At 42.5% G+C, this 21,148-nt stretch overlaps 1 protein-coding gene and 1 pseudogene across 1 annotated transcript in view; one reads left to right on the forward strand and one right to left on the reverse strand.

The window, feature by feature from the left end:
* The window catches only part of CATSPERB (catsper channel auxiliary subunit beta), a 147,149-nt gene that overhangs the window by 101,736 nt on the left and 24,265 nt on the right, over positions 1-21,148 (forward strand). The window contains exons 19-20 of the mRNA XM_075531640.1: positions 15,119-15,258; positions 19,532-19,729. Coding sequence (XP_075387755.1) covers positions 15,119-15,258; positions 19,532-19,729 — 338 coding nt within the window. The remainder of the gene's footprint in view (positions 1-15,118; positions 15,259-19,531; positions 19,730-21,148) is intronic.
* Positions 2,077-4,071, reverse strand: LOC142426050 (ubiquitin-conjugating enzyme E2 N pseudogene; annotated as a pseudogene).

The raw sequence follows: 21,148 nt of genomic DNA on the forward strand, positions 1-21,148 counted from the left end.
TCTGACCAAAATACCCAAATTCAGTGTCCATAAATTCAAATGAAATGGTTTGGAAGAACGAGGAGGACATCTATTTCCATCACTGTTGTGGTAGGTGCCATCGAGTGGCTTCCAACCTGTGCACAACAGAACCAACCATCCTCACAATTGTTTCTGTGCCTGAGTCCACTGTGGCAGCCACTCTGTCAGTCCACTTCTTTGAGGGCCTTCCTCTTTCCTGCTGCTCCCACTCAGCCCCACCTCCACTTTACCAAGCAGGATGTCCTTCGCTAGGGACTGGTCTCTCCTGACAGTATGTCCAAAGAATGTGAGATGAAGTCTTGTCATCCTTGCCTCTAAGGAACACTCTGGCTGTACTGCCTCCAAGACAGATGTGTTTGTCCTTTTCTCAGTTTGTGGTATCCTCTGTATTCTTCTCTGGGACCATAGTTCAAGTGCATCAACCTTCTTAGATCTTCCTTATTCAATGTCCAACTGTCCATGCATATGAGGTGATGGAAAATACCATGGCTTGGGTCAGGCACACTTGAGTGTTCCAAAACAACCCTTGCTTTTTAACATTTTAAAGAGATCTAGCACAGCAGATTTATACAATGAAATGCGTTTTTTCATCTCTTGACTGCTGCTTCCATGAGCACTGATTATGGAACCAAGCAAGGAACAAAAACTTGACACTCTCAACCTGCTCTCCATTTATCATGATGTTTACCTGTTTGGTCCAGTTGTGACATTTGAGTCTTCTTTACATTGCCTCATACCCTTACTGTGGGTTACAGTCCTTGATCTTCATCAGCAAGGGCTTCAATTCCTCACTTTCAGCAAGCAAGGTTGTGTCATCTGCATACCGCAGGTTGCTAATAAGCCTTCCTCCCATAAGCCACATCCTCCCTCATACAAGTCAACTTCTCTGATGATTTCCTCAGCATACTTATTGAGTAAGCATGGTAAGAGGATACAACCCTGATGCACACCTTTCCTGACTTTAAATCATGGAATATCCCCTTGTTCTGATCGAACAACTGCCTCTCGAGCCTCATAAATACAAGTTCCTCATGAACATAATGAGGTGCTCTGGAATTCCCATTCTTCTCAAGGTGATCCATAGTTTATTATGATCCACACCGTCACAGGCCTCGGCGTAGTCAGTAAGCCACAAGTCAACAACTTTCTGGTATTTTCTGCTTTGAGCCAAGATTCATCTGACATAGTAATGATCTCCTTTGTTCCATGTCCTTTTCTGAATCCAGTCCGAACCACGTGTATCTTCTGTCAATATACTGCTGCAACTGTTGGATGATCTTCAGCAAAATTTTATTTGCATGTGAAATCAATTACACTGCAGATTATCTAGCCAAACTTCCACACTTTGTTGCTTTTGTTTTTAGAATAACAAAAAAATATTTCACTAAAACATAAGATTGACATAAGTTTCCAGATGAACCATACAAAATGGTCACAAGCTTTTTCTTGAAGGAAGGAGTCTATGCTTGACAGCAAAGTCACAATGGGAGTAGTGAGGGCTGTGATGTTTGTTCAATGTTCCCATTTTGGTTCAATCAATCAAGCTTGTCCACCGACATCATCTATAGGAAGTTCGACTTGGCTAGCGGGTGGAGTCTAAGGAACAACTGGTTCGCTGCTTTAACCAGTGCAATTAAAGCACCATAGAAGCGGGGAGAGGAGCCCATAAATGTAAAACTACCTCCCGCACCTCAAAAAGTAAAATAAAGAAAAACACCCAGGCCCCTGCAGCTAACCCTGACGACTGCCTTCATTCACAGTGCTCAGTAGGTAGACCAGGATGGGGGAGAAATTAATAAAAGCAGAGGGGCCACTGCTTTCGAACATTTATCAACAATCCAGAAGATACTTCTAACCTCTGGTCGTGCTGTACAACCGTGAACAGGAAAGGCGGATATTTGAATGTATGTTGAATCACCAAAGGACTAAAGATGTCTGGGCTTTTACTCTATAATGGTTCTAAGACTGTGCTCATTAAATGCAAACCCCCCCCAAAAGGGGGGAAGAAGTCTTGGCAGAACAGGAGAAGTGATGCACCTGTGATGATCAGATCTATTAAATGTGATTCCTGGCATAGAGTCTAGTCTGTGCTCTAGCTGTTTCTGTGACTTGGGCTTCATTGCTCTTCCAGGGCTCGGCTACAGCATTGGCTACTGGATCATCTGGATTGGGATCATTTGACATAACCTGAATTTACAGCAGAACTGTGCAGATCTGCAGTGCTGGGGACCACTTACCTTTCAAAATATCTAAACATGTTCTTCCCCACTTGTCTACATTGGGGTGGTACACTGGGTCATGAACCGTTCTTTAGGAGCTGCCATTGAGAATGCCATTGGGAATTCTGGAAGGAAGAGTTCCTGTTTAAAAGCCCCTCCTTCAAAGGGGGAATTCTGGGGGCCAGCAACAACCACATGAGAATAATGAGCGTTGCTTTCTTCTGGTTCTGCTTTGATGCCAGGCACTGGTTCTGCCAGCAAACACTGGGTGACCTTGAAATCCTGCAGGGCAGCACAGCCGTCCTGTGAGATCCCGAGTTTGGCCCCTGGTCTATCGTATTTTGTAACTTCTATTGAGCAAACAAGAGTCAGAGGAAGGAAGTGAAGGGACACACTGGACCAGCATGTGGCAAAAATCCAATCATGTCCTTTTAAAACTTTTAGAAATCCTTTCCCATTAATTACATGCCTCCCTTCCCTGTTTCTTTCATGTAATTGGAGAGCTCAATTTCATGATTTTAACTTTCATTGTTTGCATTTTGCTTTGGTAATGTCGCAGGTGGTGGGTAAGAGTTGTTCCAACATCATTTTATTGAATAACATATACTTTCTTTGCCGATTTCAAAATACAGCCTTATCTTATTACACTAATTGCTGATTATTTTGACCGTTTCTGGATTTTTAATTGTTTCATTGTTTTCATTCTATAATCTGTCACTACTGCCATCATATTCTAATTTGTTTAGTTTTAAAATAGGCCATATTAGTTGGAACCTAGTCGACTCCACTGATTCGGTTTGATGGAAGCAAATGTTGTTGTTGTTGTTAGGGGCTATCCTTCAGGTTCTGGCTCATAGCAATCCTAGGTACTGCAGAACCGCCACCCAGTCCTGCCCCTGCTCACAATTTTTCTTATGTTTGAGTCCACGACTGCAGCCCTTGTGTCGATTCATCTTGTCAAGGGCCTTCTTTGATCTGCTGCCCTTCTATTCGACCAAGCATGGTGTCTTTTTTCCAGGGACTGGTCTGTCCTGACAACATGTCCAAAGTAGGTGAGTCCCAAGTCTGACCATTCTTGCCTCTAAGATGCATTCTGGCTATTTTCTTTCCAAGACAGGTTTGTTTGTGTCTTTGGCAGTCCACAGTACGTTCCCAATGCTTTGCCAGCCCCACAATTCCCATTCACCTATTCTTCTGCAGACTTCTACATGCACACGAGGTGATTGAAAATGCCATGTCTTGGGTCAGTTAATTGGATGGAAGCAAATAGTAACATCATATTAATTCAGTGGCTTCTCGTAATGAACAGCCTCACCCTCGCTACTCAAGAGGTGGTCCTCGGATGAGCAGCATGGGGCTCTCATGATGAATCTCAGGTCCCACTCCAGGTCTGTGGAGCCACAACCTGCATGTGAAACAAAAGTCCCCCCCTGAGGACACTGGTGAGGTGCCGTAGTTACAGCGGAATGGCTGCAGGGGAATCGTCAGGCCAACCGTCCACCCCTTCAGCTCAGGCTTCCTTGGTTAGTGAAGAAGGCATTAGGCTAAACAATCTTTCCCAAGACGTTTTCCTCATTAAACTCCTTAGTATGGAGATGCTCCAAGTATATGGCCTGCAGTCAGAAACTGGTGTGAAGGCTTGTTTTGTTTGAACTGTATCGGAATTTTCTTGTGGCAACAATTACCTGACAGTCTTTTACATTGAGAACATACTTCTCAGTTTGTCTTCTGAAGGAATCAGCTTACTATAATTAATAGTACCCATACACTTGCAGGAGAAATAGGGGTTAGAGGAGTGATTGTCTGTGTTGGTAGGTGCCATTGAGTCCATTTCGACCCGTAGCCATCCTGTGCACAACAGAAGGTCCTGTGCCGTCCTCACAATTGTTCTTAAGTTTGAGCCCATCGTAGCAGCCACTGTGTCCATCCATCTCGTCGGAAGTCTTCCTCTTTTCCCTGCTCCTCTATTTCTCCAATCATGATGTCTTTCTCCGGGGACTGGTTTCTCCTGACAGTGTGTCTTCTGTAAGACAAAGTCTTGCCATCCTGGCCCCTAAGGAGCACTCTGACCATACTTCTTCCAAGACAGAATTGTTTGTCCTTTTGGCAGTCCATGATGTGTTCTTTTTTCTTTCTGCTTAAGCCCTTGGTGTCAGGGCCTTTTTAAAAAAATCATTTTATTGGGGGCTCTTCCAGGTCTTACAACATTACACACATCAGTTGTAACAAACATATTTATACATATGTTGCCATCACCGTTTCCAAAACATTTTCTATTTGAGCCCTTGATATAAGCTCCTCTTTTTCCCCTCCCTCCCCCAAATCTCCCACTGACGTGAATCCTTGATCAATTATATATTATTATTTCATATTTCGCACTGTCCGTTGTCTCCCTTCACCCACATTTTGTGGTTATTCATCCCCTTGGGGGGTGGAGAATTATATATCCAATCTTGTGATGGGTTTGCCCTTTCCCCCCTTCCCCCTCCTTACCCAGCTCCCTCCCCTCATGATATAGCTACCCCCACTACTGTTCCTGAGGGGTTTATCTGTCCTGAATTCCATGTGTCAAGAGCTCTTAGCTGCACCAATGCCTTTTCTCCGGTCTATCCAGATTGGTAAGGTAGAACTGGGTCATGGTAGTGGGTGTGGGTGTGGTCGGTGGGGGCGGGGGGAGGAGGAAGGATTCATGAATTGGAGGAATGACCTGTGTTTCATCAGTGCTATACTGCACCTTGGTTGAATCATCCCTTCCTTATAGCCCTTCTGACAGGGGATATCTGATTCTCTAAAGAATCAAATATCTGTTTCTCTACAGGTTTCTCTCCAAACCCACTTGTTCACATCAATATAGTTGTTTGTTTTGGATCTTTTGATAACGGATGCCTGATCCCATCAACACCTCATGATCACATAGACTGGTGTGCTTCTTCCGTGTGGTCTTATTTGCATCCCTGATAGATGGCAACTTGTTGACTTCAAGCCTTTAAGACCTCAGACGCTATATCTTTTGATAGCTGGGCATCAGCCACTCTCTTTACCACATTTGCTTATGCACCCATTTTGTCTTCAGCAATCGTATTGGGAAGGTATCAAAGAGTGCCAGGTTATTAGGACAAAGTGTTCTTGTGTTAAGGGAGGCCTTGAGGAGAGGCCCAAAGTCCATCTGCTGTCATAATGCTTCATGCATAGATATATATGTACATCGGCCTCTATCCTTATAAATTAGTATATTGCATATTACATGCCCATAGCTATACCTCTGTAAATAGCTTTGTCTCCTATTTCTTTCCGCTATTTCTTATCACCTTCCTCCTATCCCGGTATCATGCTCACCCTCCATTTGGCTCTCAGTAATTCCTCTCGGATACATAATGCTTGATTAAACCCCACCAGTCATTATACACCCTCCTCACCAACAATTTTAGATCTCTTGTTGTTCCCTTATCCCTGAGTTGCTGACTCCCACCCCTCCTCCCTGCGCTCTCCTCTCCCATGTGCCCCCAGAACCACCAGTCTCCTTGTTTTCTCCTCCGGACTTTCGTCCTGCCTACCTAGATAGACATATATTGCAAAAGAAAAAATGATAGTTCCAGGTCTCCCTGCTGACCCTTATGTATGCTTTCTGTTCAAGTCTGATGAGGTGCCAAGCCCTGTCCCCCAAGTCAGAAGTCTATCTTCGGGATTCCTCGGGGACTTGGTTACTTTGCTCCCCTTGCTGCCCTGTTGCACCCCTTTACATTTCACCCCGCTGTGCATGGGATGGACCAGGCACATTTTCCCACACAGTGTCTTCCAATGCTGTCCCTATAGCACTATGAGTCAGTAAGGGAATGGCATGTCTCATTGTGGGGCCGACCCTACGGTCCTCTCTGTGCTTTGGCTGCTCTGAGCAGGGATGTCATCCCTGGGCCTTGGAGGGCCATGATGAGGCTCACTCTCTCGCTCGCTCTCCCCACCCCTCTCCCTCTTAGTTCACTCCTGTGTGGTCTGTACAGGCCCGCCTCTCTACCCGGGCTATATCTTCAGTGCTGTCCGCTATATTGCCTTCTTCTGGGGAGGGGGTCAACATAGCTAGGCTTGGGCCTGCCCCATCATCCTCTCTGTTAGTTTGGTGCTCCAAGCCAGTGTATTGCCCTCAAGGCTAGGCACTTTCATTGGGTCATGTCCCTCTCTCCTTTTCTTGTGGAGACATAAACAATACTCTCCCCATGGGTATATCAGTGCCCTGTTTCCCATCACCCTTGGGTTTCCCCTCTTTTCCCCTCCCTTTTAGTTGGCTTCCATGTTCATCCCTGAGTTGAGTCAGACCCCTGCCAAAGTGCCTGGACCTTGACCGAGGAGTTATGCATGAAGTAGCTTATCCTCTATGCCCAATGGAATTGTTGCGCTTACCTCAGTGGACTCATGTTATACTTGTCTCTTTGTGCTTGGCTAACTTTCCTTAGCATTATTTCCTCCAACTATCCCCATGAGACAATGTGCTCCATGCATTCATTGCTGCTTTTAGGGCTGCATAGTACAGCATTGTATGGATATACCAGTTTTCAATCCAGTTGTCAGTTGATGGAAATTTAGATTGTTTCCAGGTCTTCACAGTTGTGAACTGCACTGCGATTAACATTGGAGCACAGATGTCTGGTCTTCGTCTGTTTCTTATTTCTTGTGGGTATATGCCCAGTAGGGGGATTGATGGGTCATATGGTAGCTGGATTTCCATTTGTTTAGGTATCACCAGATCAATTTCCATAGTGGCTAGACATACCTACAGGACCACCAGCAGTGGATGAGAGTTCCTATCTCACCACAGCCCCTCCAGTACTTGTTGCTGTCTGATTTTTTTAATTGGGCTATCTTTGAGGGTGTTAGGTGGTATCTTATAGTTGTTTTAATTTGCATTTCCTTTATGGCTAAAGATCGGGAACATTTTCTCATGTCTTTATTTGCCATTCCGATTTCCACCCTTGTGAAACTTCTGTTCAGGTCTTTTGCCTACTTCCTCAGTGGGCTCTTTGTTGTTTTGTTTTTCTTGTTGTAGGCTAGCAGAGGATTGTATATTTTAGTAATAAGCCCGTTGTCTAATGTGTCGTTGCTAAAGATGTTTTCCCAGTTTGAGAACTCCTTCATTACTCTCTCGGAAAAGTCTTTTGATGTGCACAGATGTGTTATCTTCAGTATATCTCACTTGCCAATCTGTGCCTCCTCTGTGTTTGTGTCCTTCCCTATTTCCAATAACCTGTGATTTCCCTGCCCCAGAGTTCATAGGTTTGTCCCAATTCCCTCCATGATGGCCCTAATAGTTTGGGGGTTTACTTCGAGGCCTGTGATCCACCTCGACGTTATTCTTGTGCATGGAGTGAGGTGAGGGTCTTGCTTCATTTTTCTGCAGGTAGATGTCCATTTTTTTCCAGCACCATTTGTTGAAGAGGGCATCCAATTCCCATTTTATATTTTGGGGGCCCTTATCAAAGATCAGTTTTCTGTATGCTGATGTTTTTATTTCTGGATTTTCTGTCTTTTTCCACTGGGCTGAATATCTGTCATTATACCAATACCATGCTTTTTTTTTTTTTTTTTACCACTGTGGCTGTATAATAAGTGCTAAAGTCAGGTAGAGCAAGCCCTCCCACTGTGTCCTTCTTGAGGGGTTCCCTGAGAATCTGGGGCTTCTTCCCTCTCCATATGAAGTTGGTAGTCAGTTTTTCCAATTCCTTGAAAAAAGATGTCGGTGTTTGTATTGGGATAGCATTAAATTTATATAGTGCCTTGAGTAGTACTGATACCTTCACTATATTGAGCCTTCTGGTCCGTGAGCATGGGATATTTTTCCATTGGTAGAAGTTTCTTATACTAATATTTTGTCATTTTCCTTGGCTTTGTAGGTTTCCATTTGGGGGTTTTTTGTTTGTTGGTTTGATTTGGTTTGGTATATCCCTAGATATTTCCATTTGTGTTTTGCTATTGTGAAGGGTACTACATTTCTGATCTCCTCTTCCATGATATATTGTCTAGTACATATAGCAATCCTATAGACTTCTGTTTGTTGATCTTGTATCCTGCCCCTCTGCCATATTCCTCTATCACTTCCAGCATTCCTCTTGTGGAGCTTTCGGGTTTGTCTATATATAAAATCATGTGAATACTGATAGTTTCACCTCTTCTTTCCCCAGATGAATTCCTTTAATGTCTTTCCTTTGCCTTATGCTGTTAGCTAGGACTTCCTGTACGATGCTGAATAAAAAGGGGCAAGGGGCACCCTTGACTAAGTCCCCTTTTTCAGTGGGAATGCTTTTGTCTTTTCTCCATTCACTACTACATTGGCTGTTGGTTTTTCATATATGGCTTGTATTATATTGAGAAATTTTCCTTCCATTTCCTATTTTCTTGAGTATTTTAAACAGGAATGGGTGTTGGATGTTGTCAAATGCTTTTCTTCATCTATCAATATTATCATGTGGTTCTTAACATTTTTCTTGTCATTGTAGCAAATAATGTTGATGGACTTTCAGATATTGAACAATCTCTACATCCCTGGAATGAATCCTACTTGGTCATGATGAATCATTCATTTTATATACTTTTGTATTTTTTTAAGATCATTTTATTGGGGGCTCTTACAATTCTTGTTACAATCCATGCATCAATTGTATCAGGCATATTTGTACATATATTGCCATTGTTCTTTTCTAGACATTTACTTTCAATTGAGCCCCTGGGATCAGCTCCTCTTATCTTCCTACACACACACACACACACACACACACACACACACACACACACTTTTGTATTATAAAGGCCAAAATTTTGTTCAGAATATTTACATCAGTGTTCATTATGGATATCAGTCTATAGTTCCCAGTGCTTGTGGGATCCTTGCCCACTTTAGGTATTAGTGTTATACTAGCTTCATAGAAAGAGTTTGGGAGTTTGTCGTCCCTTTCTATGCTCTGGAAGAGTTTGGTAAAATTCTCCTGTGAAGCCATCTGGCCCAGGGGATTGTTTAGTGCCATGATAGCCTTATCTATCTATTGTTTTGGTCTTTTTAATCATTTTATTCAGGGCTCATAAAGCTCTTTTCACAATCTATACATACATTGTGTCAAGAACATTTGTACATATGTTGCCATCATAATTTTCAAGACATTTCCTTTCTACTTGAGCCCTTGGAATCAGCTCCTGGTGTTTTTCCTCTCCTTCCTCCACCCTTCCTCCCTCATGAACCCTTGATAATTTATAAATTATTTATTTTTTTCATGTCTTACATTGACTGATTTCTCCTTCACTCACTTTTCTGTTGTCCATCCCCCTGGGAGGGAGTTATATATAGACCATTGTGATCACCTCCCTCTTTCTCCTCCCACCTTCCCCTTACCCTCCTGGTATCACTACTCTCATTATTAGTCCTGAGAGGTTTATCTGTCCTGGATTCCCTGTGTTTGAAGCTTTTATCTGTACCCGTGTACTTGATCGGTTCTAGCCGGATTAGTAAGGTAGAATTGGGGTCATGATAGTGGGGGGAGGAAGCATTAAAGAACTAGAGGAAAGTTGTACGTTTCATCGGTGCTATCCTCCTCCCTGACTGGCTCGTCTCTTCCTTGTAACCCTTCTGTAAGGAGATGTCCAATAGTCCACAGATGGGCTTTGGGGCTCCACTCCTCACTCCCACACATTCACATTGATATGCTATTTTGATTCTGGGTCTTTGATGCCTGATACCATCAACACCTCATGATCACAGAGGCTGGTGTGTTCCTTCCTTGTGGGCATTTTTGCTTCTCAGCTAGATGGTCACTTGATTATCTTCAAGCCTTTACGAACCCAGATACTGTATCTTTTAGTAGCCGGGCATGATTAGCTTTCATCACCCCATTGCTTGTGCACCCACTTGGGCTTCAGCAATCGTGTTAGGAAGGTGAACATCACACAATGCCAGATTATTAGAACAAAATGTCCTTGAGTTGAGGGAGTACTTGAGTAGAGGCCCAATGTCCATCTGATACCTTAATACGTAACATATAAGTATATATACATAGATCTATTTCCCTATCGTTATATATGAATACATTACATATGTACGTACCTGCATTTAGACCTCTAAAAATTTCCTTTGCTTCCTAGTTCTTTCCTCTATTTCCTCTTACTTTCCTCTTGTCCCACTATCATGTTCGGCCTTCATTTAGGTCTCAGTAATTCCTCTTGGCTACATTGTCCTTGATCAACCCCTACCAGGGATCCTATACCCTCCTCACCATCAATTTTAGATCACTTGTTATTCCCTTGTCCCTGGGTTTGTTGACATCCCCCATCCTTTCCCACACCTCCCCCTCTCCCATGTCCCCATGGAACCATTGGTCCCATTGTTTTCTCTTCTGGATTTTATTTCTTCTATTGTTATGAGTCTGTCGAGGTTCTTACATACATCTGGGATAATCTATGGAGGGATTGTTTTTCTAGGTATTTGTCCATGTCTTCCAAGTTGTTAAATTCTTTGGAGTAGAAGTCTTTGTAGTACTGTGTAATTAACCTCTTAGTTTCATTAGGGAGTGTTGTATTTTCCCCCATTTAACTCCTCATGTTGGCTGTGGTTGTTTTTTCCCTCCTTTCTTTGGTTAGGTTTGCCAATGGTCTATCAATTCTGCTAATCCTTTCAAATAATCCGCTTTTTTTGCTGCATTGTTTTTTGCATTGTTTTCTTGTATTCCCACTCATCTATCTCTGCCTTGGTTTTTTTTATATTTCTTTTCACTTGCTATTGTAAGATTATTCTGTTGACTTTGCTCTCATTGCTAGAGATTTCATGACAAAATGTCAATCATAAATCTCTTCCTTTTTCATGTGTACATTTATCACTTCCAAACATCCTCTGATAACTGTTTTTGCTGGGTCCCAAAGGTTTTGATACATTGTATTCTCATTCTCATTGGTTTCTAAAAACTTCCTAATTTAGTCTCTGATCTGGACCAGTGCCCACTCATTTTGCAGTAGGGAGTTATTCATCCTCCAATTATTTTCCCTTGTTTATTTAGCCTTCATTTTGTTGATTTCCAGCCTTACTGCAGAGTGGTCCGAAAGGGAAGATTGAGTGATCTCTATGTGCTTGAATTTACACAGGTTCAACTTTTGCCCCAGCATGTGGTCTATCTTCAAGTATGTGCCATTAGCACTTGAAAAGAATGTGAACTTTTTTGCATTTGGGTGAAAAACTCTAAAAATATTTATTACATCAAGTTGCCTAGATGTAAAGTTCGGTAGCTTCCTTGTTAAGCGTCTTTCCTTGTGATCTTTCTCAGAGAGCCGTGTATTAAAGTCACCTACTACTACTATGACTGTTGAACCTGTGATTTCATTTTTCAACTTTTAGAGCGTGCGATTGATCAAGTTCGCTGGTCACTTGTTGGGCACGTATATATTTATTATGCTCACTTGTTCTTGGTCTACTGTTCCCTTGAGCATTATATAGTGCCCCACCTTATCTCTTATTATGACTTTCACCTTGAGATCAGTTTTATCGGAGATCAGGATTGCAACCCCTGCTTTCTTTGAATTGCCATTTGCTTGGTATATATTTTTTGCCAGCCTTTAAGTCTCAGCCTATTTTTATCTGCGAGCTTGAGATGTGTCTCTTGTAGACAACAAATCAATGGGTTATAGTTTCTAAACCAGTCTTCTTGTCCATGTCTTTTCAGTCCATTGACATTCAGACTTATTATACCCATCTGTGAACTCTGTGATGTTATCTCGTACCTTTTGTGTTGAGTATTTACCTACCTCCCTTCTTATCATTGTGTTGTGTGTGTGTGAGGGGTGAGTGTGTACATTCTTGCCGTCTTTTCAATATTAAGTCAATGTTATCTTCCTGGTTGTTTTTGATGTGTTGATCTCTGGGTGGAGTTGCTCTATGTGGCATTCCCATTTGTACTCAATGCATGTTGTTCTTCTGACCACAGTGAGGCAGTAAGAATATTTTGTAGAACTGGGTTTCTTTTCATATTATTCGGTGAGATTTTCCTTGTTTGGGAGGACTCATACATTTCCATCTATCTTGATAGTTTGGCAGGGTGGAGGATTTGGGGGTTGGCATTGTTCTCTTTCAACTCTTTGAAGATGTTGCTCTACTCCCTTCTCTTCTTCATGGTGTCTGCTGATATGTCTGAGCATATTTTAATCTGAGTAACTTTATGGGTGACTACATTTTTTCCCTCACTGCTCTTATGATTTTCTCCTTTTCATCAAAGTTAGATAATTTAACTACTGTGTGCGTTGGCAGTTTCTTCCTGGGATTCAGTCTACCTGGTGTCCTCTCTGCTTCCTGAATGGTTGCCCAATTCTCATTCATTAAGTTGAGGAAGTTTTCTTCCAGGAATTCCCTAGCTGTTATTACAGTTGACTTCTTGGTTCTGTCTTGTTCTGGTAATCCAATTATTTGAATGTTGTTCCTCTTTATGTCATAAGACATTGTTCTTAGGTTTTCTTCAGCTTCTTTGATTAACTTGTTTGACTGTCTTTCCCATTTGTAGAAGTCTACTCAGTTGTCCTCAAGGTCACTGGTTTGGTTATTCATTTCTTCTAGTCTGATAATGATATCTGTTAACTTATTTGCTTTTGTTACCTTGTCCCTTATTTCTTGTATTTCCCTTTGGTGTTCATCCCTTAACTCTTGTGTTTCCCCTTTGTGTGCTGTCCTCTATCATTGCATCCTTTTTCTGTATTGCTTCACACATATTCTGTATGACTCCAAGCAGCATTCTGAAGATTTCTTTGTGGTAGATCAATATCTGGTTCTTCTATGCATGTAGTAGTCAGGTTCACTACTTCTTACAACATTGCCTTTGATTTCTCCTGTTTATCGTTAAGACTGTTGGGGCTGGTTGCTATTTATGTGTCATTTTAGAGGAGCCCAGTGCCATTTTCTAGAGAGTCGAAGAGCACTGGGTTTTCTCTTTAGGAGACTTGTAGGAATGCTTTTTTGAACTGCCTGCAACTGACTGTGCTAGGGGGGGTTGGGTTGCTGCTTTATCTTCCTGTGGTTTCACTCTTTCCCTAACCAACTAGTGTTCTGTTATTAGGAGGGAAAGTTGGATGTCCCTCTCAGGGAACACTGGTCGGGCAGTTGTGGGCCTGCAAGGATGGTGCTGCGCAGGATAATCTCACAGGAAGCCATGGTGGTGTGACCCATGGTGGCTTGGAGCTCCTTAGAGAGTTGCAGGCGTACCCACTGCAACGGGAGTGCCACAAAGGAAAGATGGGTATTCCGACTCTAGTGTAGAGCACCTCTGATGGTGGGCAGAATTTCCATAGTCAGCAAGATTGTCGTGGAGGTCCGGTGGAGGTTCCCACAGGAGTGGAGAGGGCTTGGGGTGGGGGCTGCCTTAGACTGTGTGAAGCACTGAGGAGGGTGGGAGGAAGTTCCCTGAACCACATGGAGCACCATGGAAAGTGAGCAGAAGAAGTTCCCCCAGATGAGTGGAGCACCACAAAGAGTGGGCAGGGGTTCCCCCAGCTGCTTAGAGAACCTTGGAAAGCAGGTGGGATTTTCACCAGCCACTAAGGAGGCATAAGTTCCCCCAGATGTTTTGGGGGTGGTAGAAGTTCCCCAGCCACTTTGAGGGCAGCAGAGGAGGCAAGCTGGATTTCCCCCAGCCATGTGTTAGGCCGCAGAAGACGGGTGGGAGCTTCCCCAGCTGGGTGGAAGGCAGGAAGGGTTTCCCTAGGTGGAGGGGAGTGCTCTGGCGGCACAGTAGCATGTGAAAGTAAAGAGAGGGGAAAGAAAAAATACTAAGCCAGCCACAGCTGTGGTGGGAAAAAGATAAGAGAGCAAAAAAAGTGAAGAAATAGATAAGCCCCGACTGTCTGTGGGGCTGGAGTGGTTTAAAACTTGCCAAAAGGTCGCAGCAGTTGTTGTGTTGAAGTAAAGCCCTTGGGCCAGCCACAACTGTGGTGGGCTAAAGCTAAGCCCCAGCCGACTCTGCAGTAGTGAGCCAAAAGCCCACAGCTCTTCAAAACCTAGAGGATCTGAGTCCACTTATCTATCATGCTCCTCCTGTGACCTGGAAGAGTAGAATTTCCCTCTCAGTGGCGCTCCTGTATTTCTTTCCGCGGAATCCCTCTGATGTGTGTTATTCAATCACCATCTTCTTGGAACTTCCCCATGGTATTTTCAGTATTCTTTGACAGTACCATAATTCAATTGTCTTTGAATAATAGAATGTTATTGTGAAAGTAAGAAGTAGACTAGCTATATACAAATTTCTATTTATATTTATAGACTTTAGGGTGACTATCATAATTCTATCTATATCCAAAAAGCCTGATTAGTGAAGCATTCCTAAATTGACTGACATGGAAGTTACATGATGTCTTGTCAACTTGCAAAGGGGTGGACTCTAGCCTGTGCATCAGGTCATAGCCAATGAGGCCACTGGGTGGGCATGGCCTTCTCCTGAGGATTCTGGAAGCTCCCATATTCTTCCCTGGAGGCAGAACATACACTCCCTGTGAGGCATTCCTGTTGTCAAGCTACATGGAGCCACGCTGATGGAGCCAGAGCCCTGGAGCTGGAGGAACCATGTGGAGTCCCACACCAGCCCTTAAATGCTTTTACTGCCATTGAATCCATAAGACTTTCAACTCGCTGGCCTATGATCTTCTTGCATTAGGTGTCATTGCATGTGTTGCGTGAGTCTGAACAGGAATTTATAGACTGGTATTAGACATATGGGCTAATATTGGCATTATGGACTTGATCTGGGCTGGGCTGGGATGTTTTCTTAATATACAATTACTCTTTTATATAAAGCTCTCTCATGCATGTCTGTGAATTTGTTTCTCTAGTCCATCCGGACAAACACAAACAGTAACTGTTGGCTTTGTTTCTACAGCTCTTAGAGCATCTGAAGTGCCATTAATGCAGCTGTCCATTGGAAACCCAACCTTGTTAGACACCAGCATTACGTTCTTTTTTGAAAATGCCGATAGCTACGAACTAAATGTGTCTATGCATACTAAATTTTTAGTTCGGGTAAGATTTTTATTTTTCTTTACTTGTGACATGTTTCTCTGAATAACTAACAATTATAGAAAATGTAGAATACCAGCTAAAAATAGAGGGAATGTTATATTTAATCCTACCAACTAAGGATGAGCAAGCACTATTAATATTTTGGATATGCAAAAGGAGTAGTGTCACTGAGATCATGGCTGTGAATGTTCCCAAATTAATGACAGACACAAGCCCACAGATCCAGGAAGCTAAGAGGTCACCAAGTAGAATAAATACAGCCCTCCTCGCCCCCAACACAACCTATACATGTCATATGCCAACTTCAGAAAATCAAAGACAGAGGAGAAAACCTTGAAAGAAATCAGAGGGGAAAGAGCAGTGCTTATTTTGGAGGTGGATTGACACTGTGGCTGCAACAACAGGCTCTGATATACAATTACATAACAATTGTAAGGATGGTACAGAACCATTATGAGTTGTAACAACACCTGACAACACCTGACAACAGCATTGTAGAATGAAGATAAAAATTCACATGGACAGCTCTTCCAAAACCATGCATGCAAGAGGGGAGTGGAATGCAATATGTAATACCCAGTCCATAACAAATTTCAAAAAAAATCTGTTTACAATTGGTTTGAATTGGAATTACAATAAGATCTACACAGTATACATGGCTGTTTTATTGCCAACTCTTCAAAGGAGTCATGAAGAAACTCCACTATCCTTTAATTCTGTTTCTCCATAAACTTTTTGAAGCCCTCTCCTATCTTTTATGCCTCTGTTACTCCAAGGCGCTCCCCATGCTATGCTTCTTCCCTTGACGTTAAACTGTTGCAGAGATCTGTTTCATTGTAGAATGTCAACCAACCCTTCTGAAGTCTCCTGTTTACCTCTTTGTGTCTTTACTTCAAGTGTTCCACTATCTCCCATAGTTTTTCATACTAGATCTCTGCTTAGATCTGTGGCCAATGCCATCACCCACTTGGGATGTGTCTTTTAATTAAGAAAAATCCAAGTCATTCATGTTGGCCACTTCTAATTGCTCTGATTGATTGCATGGGAGGGTTTGTTAGCCTGCGTTGACTAGAGAAACAAATCCAGGGAGACTCCTATGTGCATACAAGAGAGTTTTATATAAAGGGTAATTGTACATTAAGAAAGCATCCCAACCCAGTCCAGTCCCAGACCATGAGTCTGATAATAGCCCATATGTCCAATACCAATCTATAAAGCCCTCTTCAGATTCATGAAACACATGCAATGACACTGAATGCAGGATGATCACAGGCCAGTGGGTAGAAAGTCTTTAGATCCAGTGGCATTGTAAGCATTTTAGTGCTGGCAGGGTCGCTACATGGCTTCTCCGGTTCCAGAGGTCTGGTTGCATCCAGTTAGGTCCATGTGGCTTCTCCAACTCAAGGGCACTAGTGTACTTCCATGTGTCTTGTCAGCTGCAATGTCTCCCAGGGAGTGAGCCAAGAAAGAGAGAGGTGTCTCCCGTCTCCAAGGAGGAAATACCAGAATTCCTAGGGGAAGGCCAGGCTCATACAAAAGTCTCATTGGCTGTGACCCAATTGACAGAGTAGACTCCATCTCATCACTCTTAATCCTCCTAAGTCCCAAATTGACACTAGGTGATGTAACTACCATAGTGGAGTAATGCCTTCTTAAGAAGGGGAACAAAAGTGAGTGTATAAGTGCCCTGGGAATAAAAGATCTTTGCTTTAACAGGGCAGTGGCCCAGCCCCAAGGTTCCATCAGGACCAACCACCAATCAAGGGCAATGTCTCCCCCAGGAAGCCAACCACTGTTAAGGGAGTAGTCCCATTGTGTCTGGGAGGCCCAGCTTCACCCCAGTCGACCTCATTCTGTGTTTTTTTCTTGTATTTTTTTTAAAAGTTTATCCTAGCCTAGGTCTTCAGATGTCCTTCTACTGAGGTCCATTTATTGTCAGGCAGAGTGTCCAAAAATTTTGTTTAGCTTAAAGGGGGAATAAAGCAATAGCGCACTGCCTAGATTCATGTCTAATATCTTTTAGAAAGAATACATCCTAGAAGAATGACTACAGAATATGGGAACGGGGCAAAACCATTGTGCTAATTATATAATCCTTTGTTGATTTGAGAGGATTGAGAGTGAATGGATGGAGTCTAACCTGTCAATCAGGTCATAGCCAATGAGCCCTCTGTGTGGGCCTGGCCTTCTCCTGAGGATTCTGGGAACTCCTGTATTCCTCCTTGGAGGCAGGAGACACACTCTCCCTCTCTACCGAGTCCCTGGGAGACATTGCAGCTGACAAGACACATGGAACTATGCTAGTGTCCTGAGCTGGAGAAGCCACATGGAGACCCCTACCAGTGTTGAGATGCTTATAACACCACTGAATCCACATACTTCCCGCCCACTGGCCTGTGATTATCCTGCATGTGACATCATTGCATGTGTTTCATGAGTCTGAAGAAGATTTTATAGATTGGTATTGGACATATGGGCTAATATTGGATTTATGGTCATGAACTGGAGTGGGTTAGGACATTTTCTCAATATTCAATTGCTCTTGTATATAAAACTCTCTCTATGAATTTGTTTTTCTACTCTACCCAGACTAACACAACCATCACTATTTAAAAGTCTACTACATGGGCGAGGAGGGGGCGTGGAGGGGGTATGGAGAGCCAACAAACTCAAATAAGATAACAACAACCATGGAATTCACGGTGAGGAGGGCTTATAATACAGGGAAGGGCTTGAACAAGAGCAATGTATCCCAGAGAAAATACTGAGAGCTCAATGGAGGGTGAGCATGATAATGGGATAGGAGGAAGGTGAAAGGAAATAGAGGAAAGAAATAGGAGGCAAAAGCTATTTATACAGGTATAGCTATAGGCATGTATATATAAATATATTAATTTATAGTGAAAAGGATAGAGGCCAATGTGCATATATTTATATAAGTATTAAGATAGCAGACAGACTTTGGGCCTCTACTCAAGGCCCGTTAACACAAGAACACTTTGTTCTGATAACCTGGCACTGTGTGATACTCACCTTCCCAACACAATCGCTGAAGACAAAACGGGTGCATAAGCAAGTGTGGTGAAGAGAGCATATGGTGCTCAGCTATTAAAAGATATATCATCTGAGGTCTTAAAGACTTGAAGTCAAACAAGTGGCCATCTAGGAGGGCTACAAATAAGCCCACATGGAAGAATCACTGTGTGATCATGAGGTGTTGATGGGATCAGGTATCAGTTATCAAAAGATCCAAAACAAACAACTATATCAATGTGAAAGGGAAGGGTTGGAGTGGAGACCCAAAGCCCATATGTAAATAATTGGACATCCCCCTCCCAGAAGTGAGAAAAGGAAGGGATGATTCAATCAAGGTGTAGTGCAGCACCAACGAATCACACATCATTCCTCTAGTTCCTGAATACTTCCTCCCCAGCCACCACCACCATGACCTAGTTCTAACTTACAAATCTGGCTAGACCAGAGAACACACATTGATAAGAGCTCGTGACACAAGGAATTCAGGAAAGATAAACCCCTCAGGAACAGTAATGAGAGTAGTGATATCATGAGGATAAGGAGATGGTCAGAGAGGGGGAACCCATCACAAGACTGGATATATAGCCTCCCCAATCCCAAGGGGACGAATAACAGAAATGTAGGTGAAGGGAGACAATGGACAATGTAAGATGTGAAATAAATATAACAGTATGTGGTTGATCAAGGATACACGAGGTGGGCAGGTAGGGAGGGAAGGGAAAGGAGAGGAGCTTATATCAAGGGGTCAAGTAGAAAATGTTATGGAAATGATGATGTACTTGGTACAGTTGATGTATGGGGTGTTATAAGAGCTGTAAGAGCTTCCAGTAAAATGATTTTTAACTCTACTACATTAGTACAGTTACTAGGATTTCTACATTGAAAAGGAAACTCCAAAGAACTTTAAAATTTCAAGCAGGATTTTTCAGGTTGTGTTGAGGGTTTGAAATTGTTCCAGAAGCAGATGCAAAAATATCACCCAAGCAAACACCCACGGGATGATTCTTAATCTGCATTAGAGGGTACTTATGATATAGGTCCTTCTTAGTCCTTACTCATTTTCCAAATGTTTTCCCTCAACCAATTAGATGAGTATGTATTCCTTCCTGGGAACGAATATACTCTCTGTTATTCTCAAACAGATCTCTACAGTCCAATGCATCATTCTTTTGTTACTGAAACTTCCTCTCTTTCATTGATCACTGTGAATGACCTTCACTTCTTTGACTATTTTCAGGGTACAAGTACACTGGCCATTACTCTCTTGGAAGCATCAACCGATTGCTTTACTACTTCATTCCTACCCATCATTAAAACCAGCTGTAGCTACCTCAGATTCATGTATCATGTTCCTAGTCAACCTCTCTCAGAAGAAGACTTGAATAGTGGAAATCACATGGATGAGTTTGGTTTTAATACGATCAAGACATTGCCGGTAAAAAATCTGAACAGATCATTTTTAGAGTATAGATGATGTATTTCTCCTGGGCACTTGGCTGGCCATTCCATGTTAGCATTTTTCTTCTGAGATACTCAGACCATGTTACAGTGAATGTAAAGTTGTAAAAACTTTCAGAGATAATTATTTTTCATGGAAATTGACTCATAATTATTGTCATTTTACGCTGTATAACACTGAGACAGTTGTGAGTTTCTGCATTAGTTCAGTCTTTTGCCTTTACTTGGCTTCTCCTATGTTAATATGAGAAGGTAAGTCAACAAGTATTGTTATAAAATTATAAAAACCTTTATTAAATAAAAATATCAAAATGTGAAGAAGATAGTGTTTCTGGGCATCATCTCCATTTAAATGTATACATTCTCAAAAAATTCCGCCATCTTCAATTTGCACCAAGTCAAAACGGTAGTTTCGGCCCCTCCTGAGACCAAGCTCATGTTCCTTTCAATGTTCTTTATTGGGGAGGGGGGGTCTGATGGCACAAGACCAGGCCATAGCTTGGATGGAATAAGGACTGCCAGCAAAAGTCTAGCAGGACAGTCCTGCTACCCTCAAAGAACGCACAGGTGTATTGTTGTGTTGGGAAGAAATACCTTGGTGCAACTTACCAGGACTTTTTGTGACCAATACAGGTCTCAATTCTCTCAAAGCATCTTTCTAATAATACCCTGATCATCTTATGTGTGCCCTCTGAGAAAATCTATCCAGATTACTCCTTTGGGATCTGTGATAGTTGGGTTGTGTGTCACCTTGGCTGGACCAAAATGCTCAGTGGTTTGACAGTTAAGATCTAGTAATTCCCTATAAAGTGATCTAACACAATGTAATCACCTTCATCATGGGATCTGCTTTGAGGAGCCAATCAGTTGTAAGAAGATTAGGGTGGGATCAATTCACAACCTTGGTGCAATCAATTGAGAAGAAGCTTCTTCAGAAGTGTGGCCTGCTTCCAATGTAAGTGAATGGTGTGGGGAAAGCTTGTTTGCTTTGTGCCGCGTATGGAGCCTGCATTAGGCTCATCCACCTCTGATTCTTGGACTTGAACCAATAGCCCGCCATATTGCCTGACATCCCAGGAATTGCCAGCAGCCTTTCATCTGAGCTACTGACCCCAGATTGATTTGCCTCTGTGGCCACAAGCCTGCCCTTTCCCTGAAAATCTTGCGTTCATCAGTCCCCCTTCTTACCCCCTTCAACAACTGTGTGAACCATTTTATTGATATTAATGTATTCATATCCATCTGTCCCAGGATTTCAGTTATAATAATAGCACATTATTATTATTTTAGCTGGCATATACACAGACATATATGAACTTCATTAGTCTTACTTCTCCAGAGAACCAAGCCAAAGACAGGATGTCAAAACACAGTCAGCAAAACTTTCTGAGCTAAC

The sequence above is a fragment of the Tenrec ecaudatus genome, chromosome 14 (genome assembly GCF_050624435.1).
Source record: "Tenrec ecaudatus isolate mTenEca1 chromosome 14, mTenEca1.hap1, whole genome shotgun sequence".
Classification (NCBI taxonomy): Eukaryota; Metazoa; Chordata; class Mammalia; order Afrosoricida; family Tenrecidae; genus Tenrec; species Tenrec ecaudatus.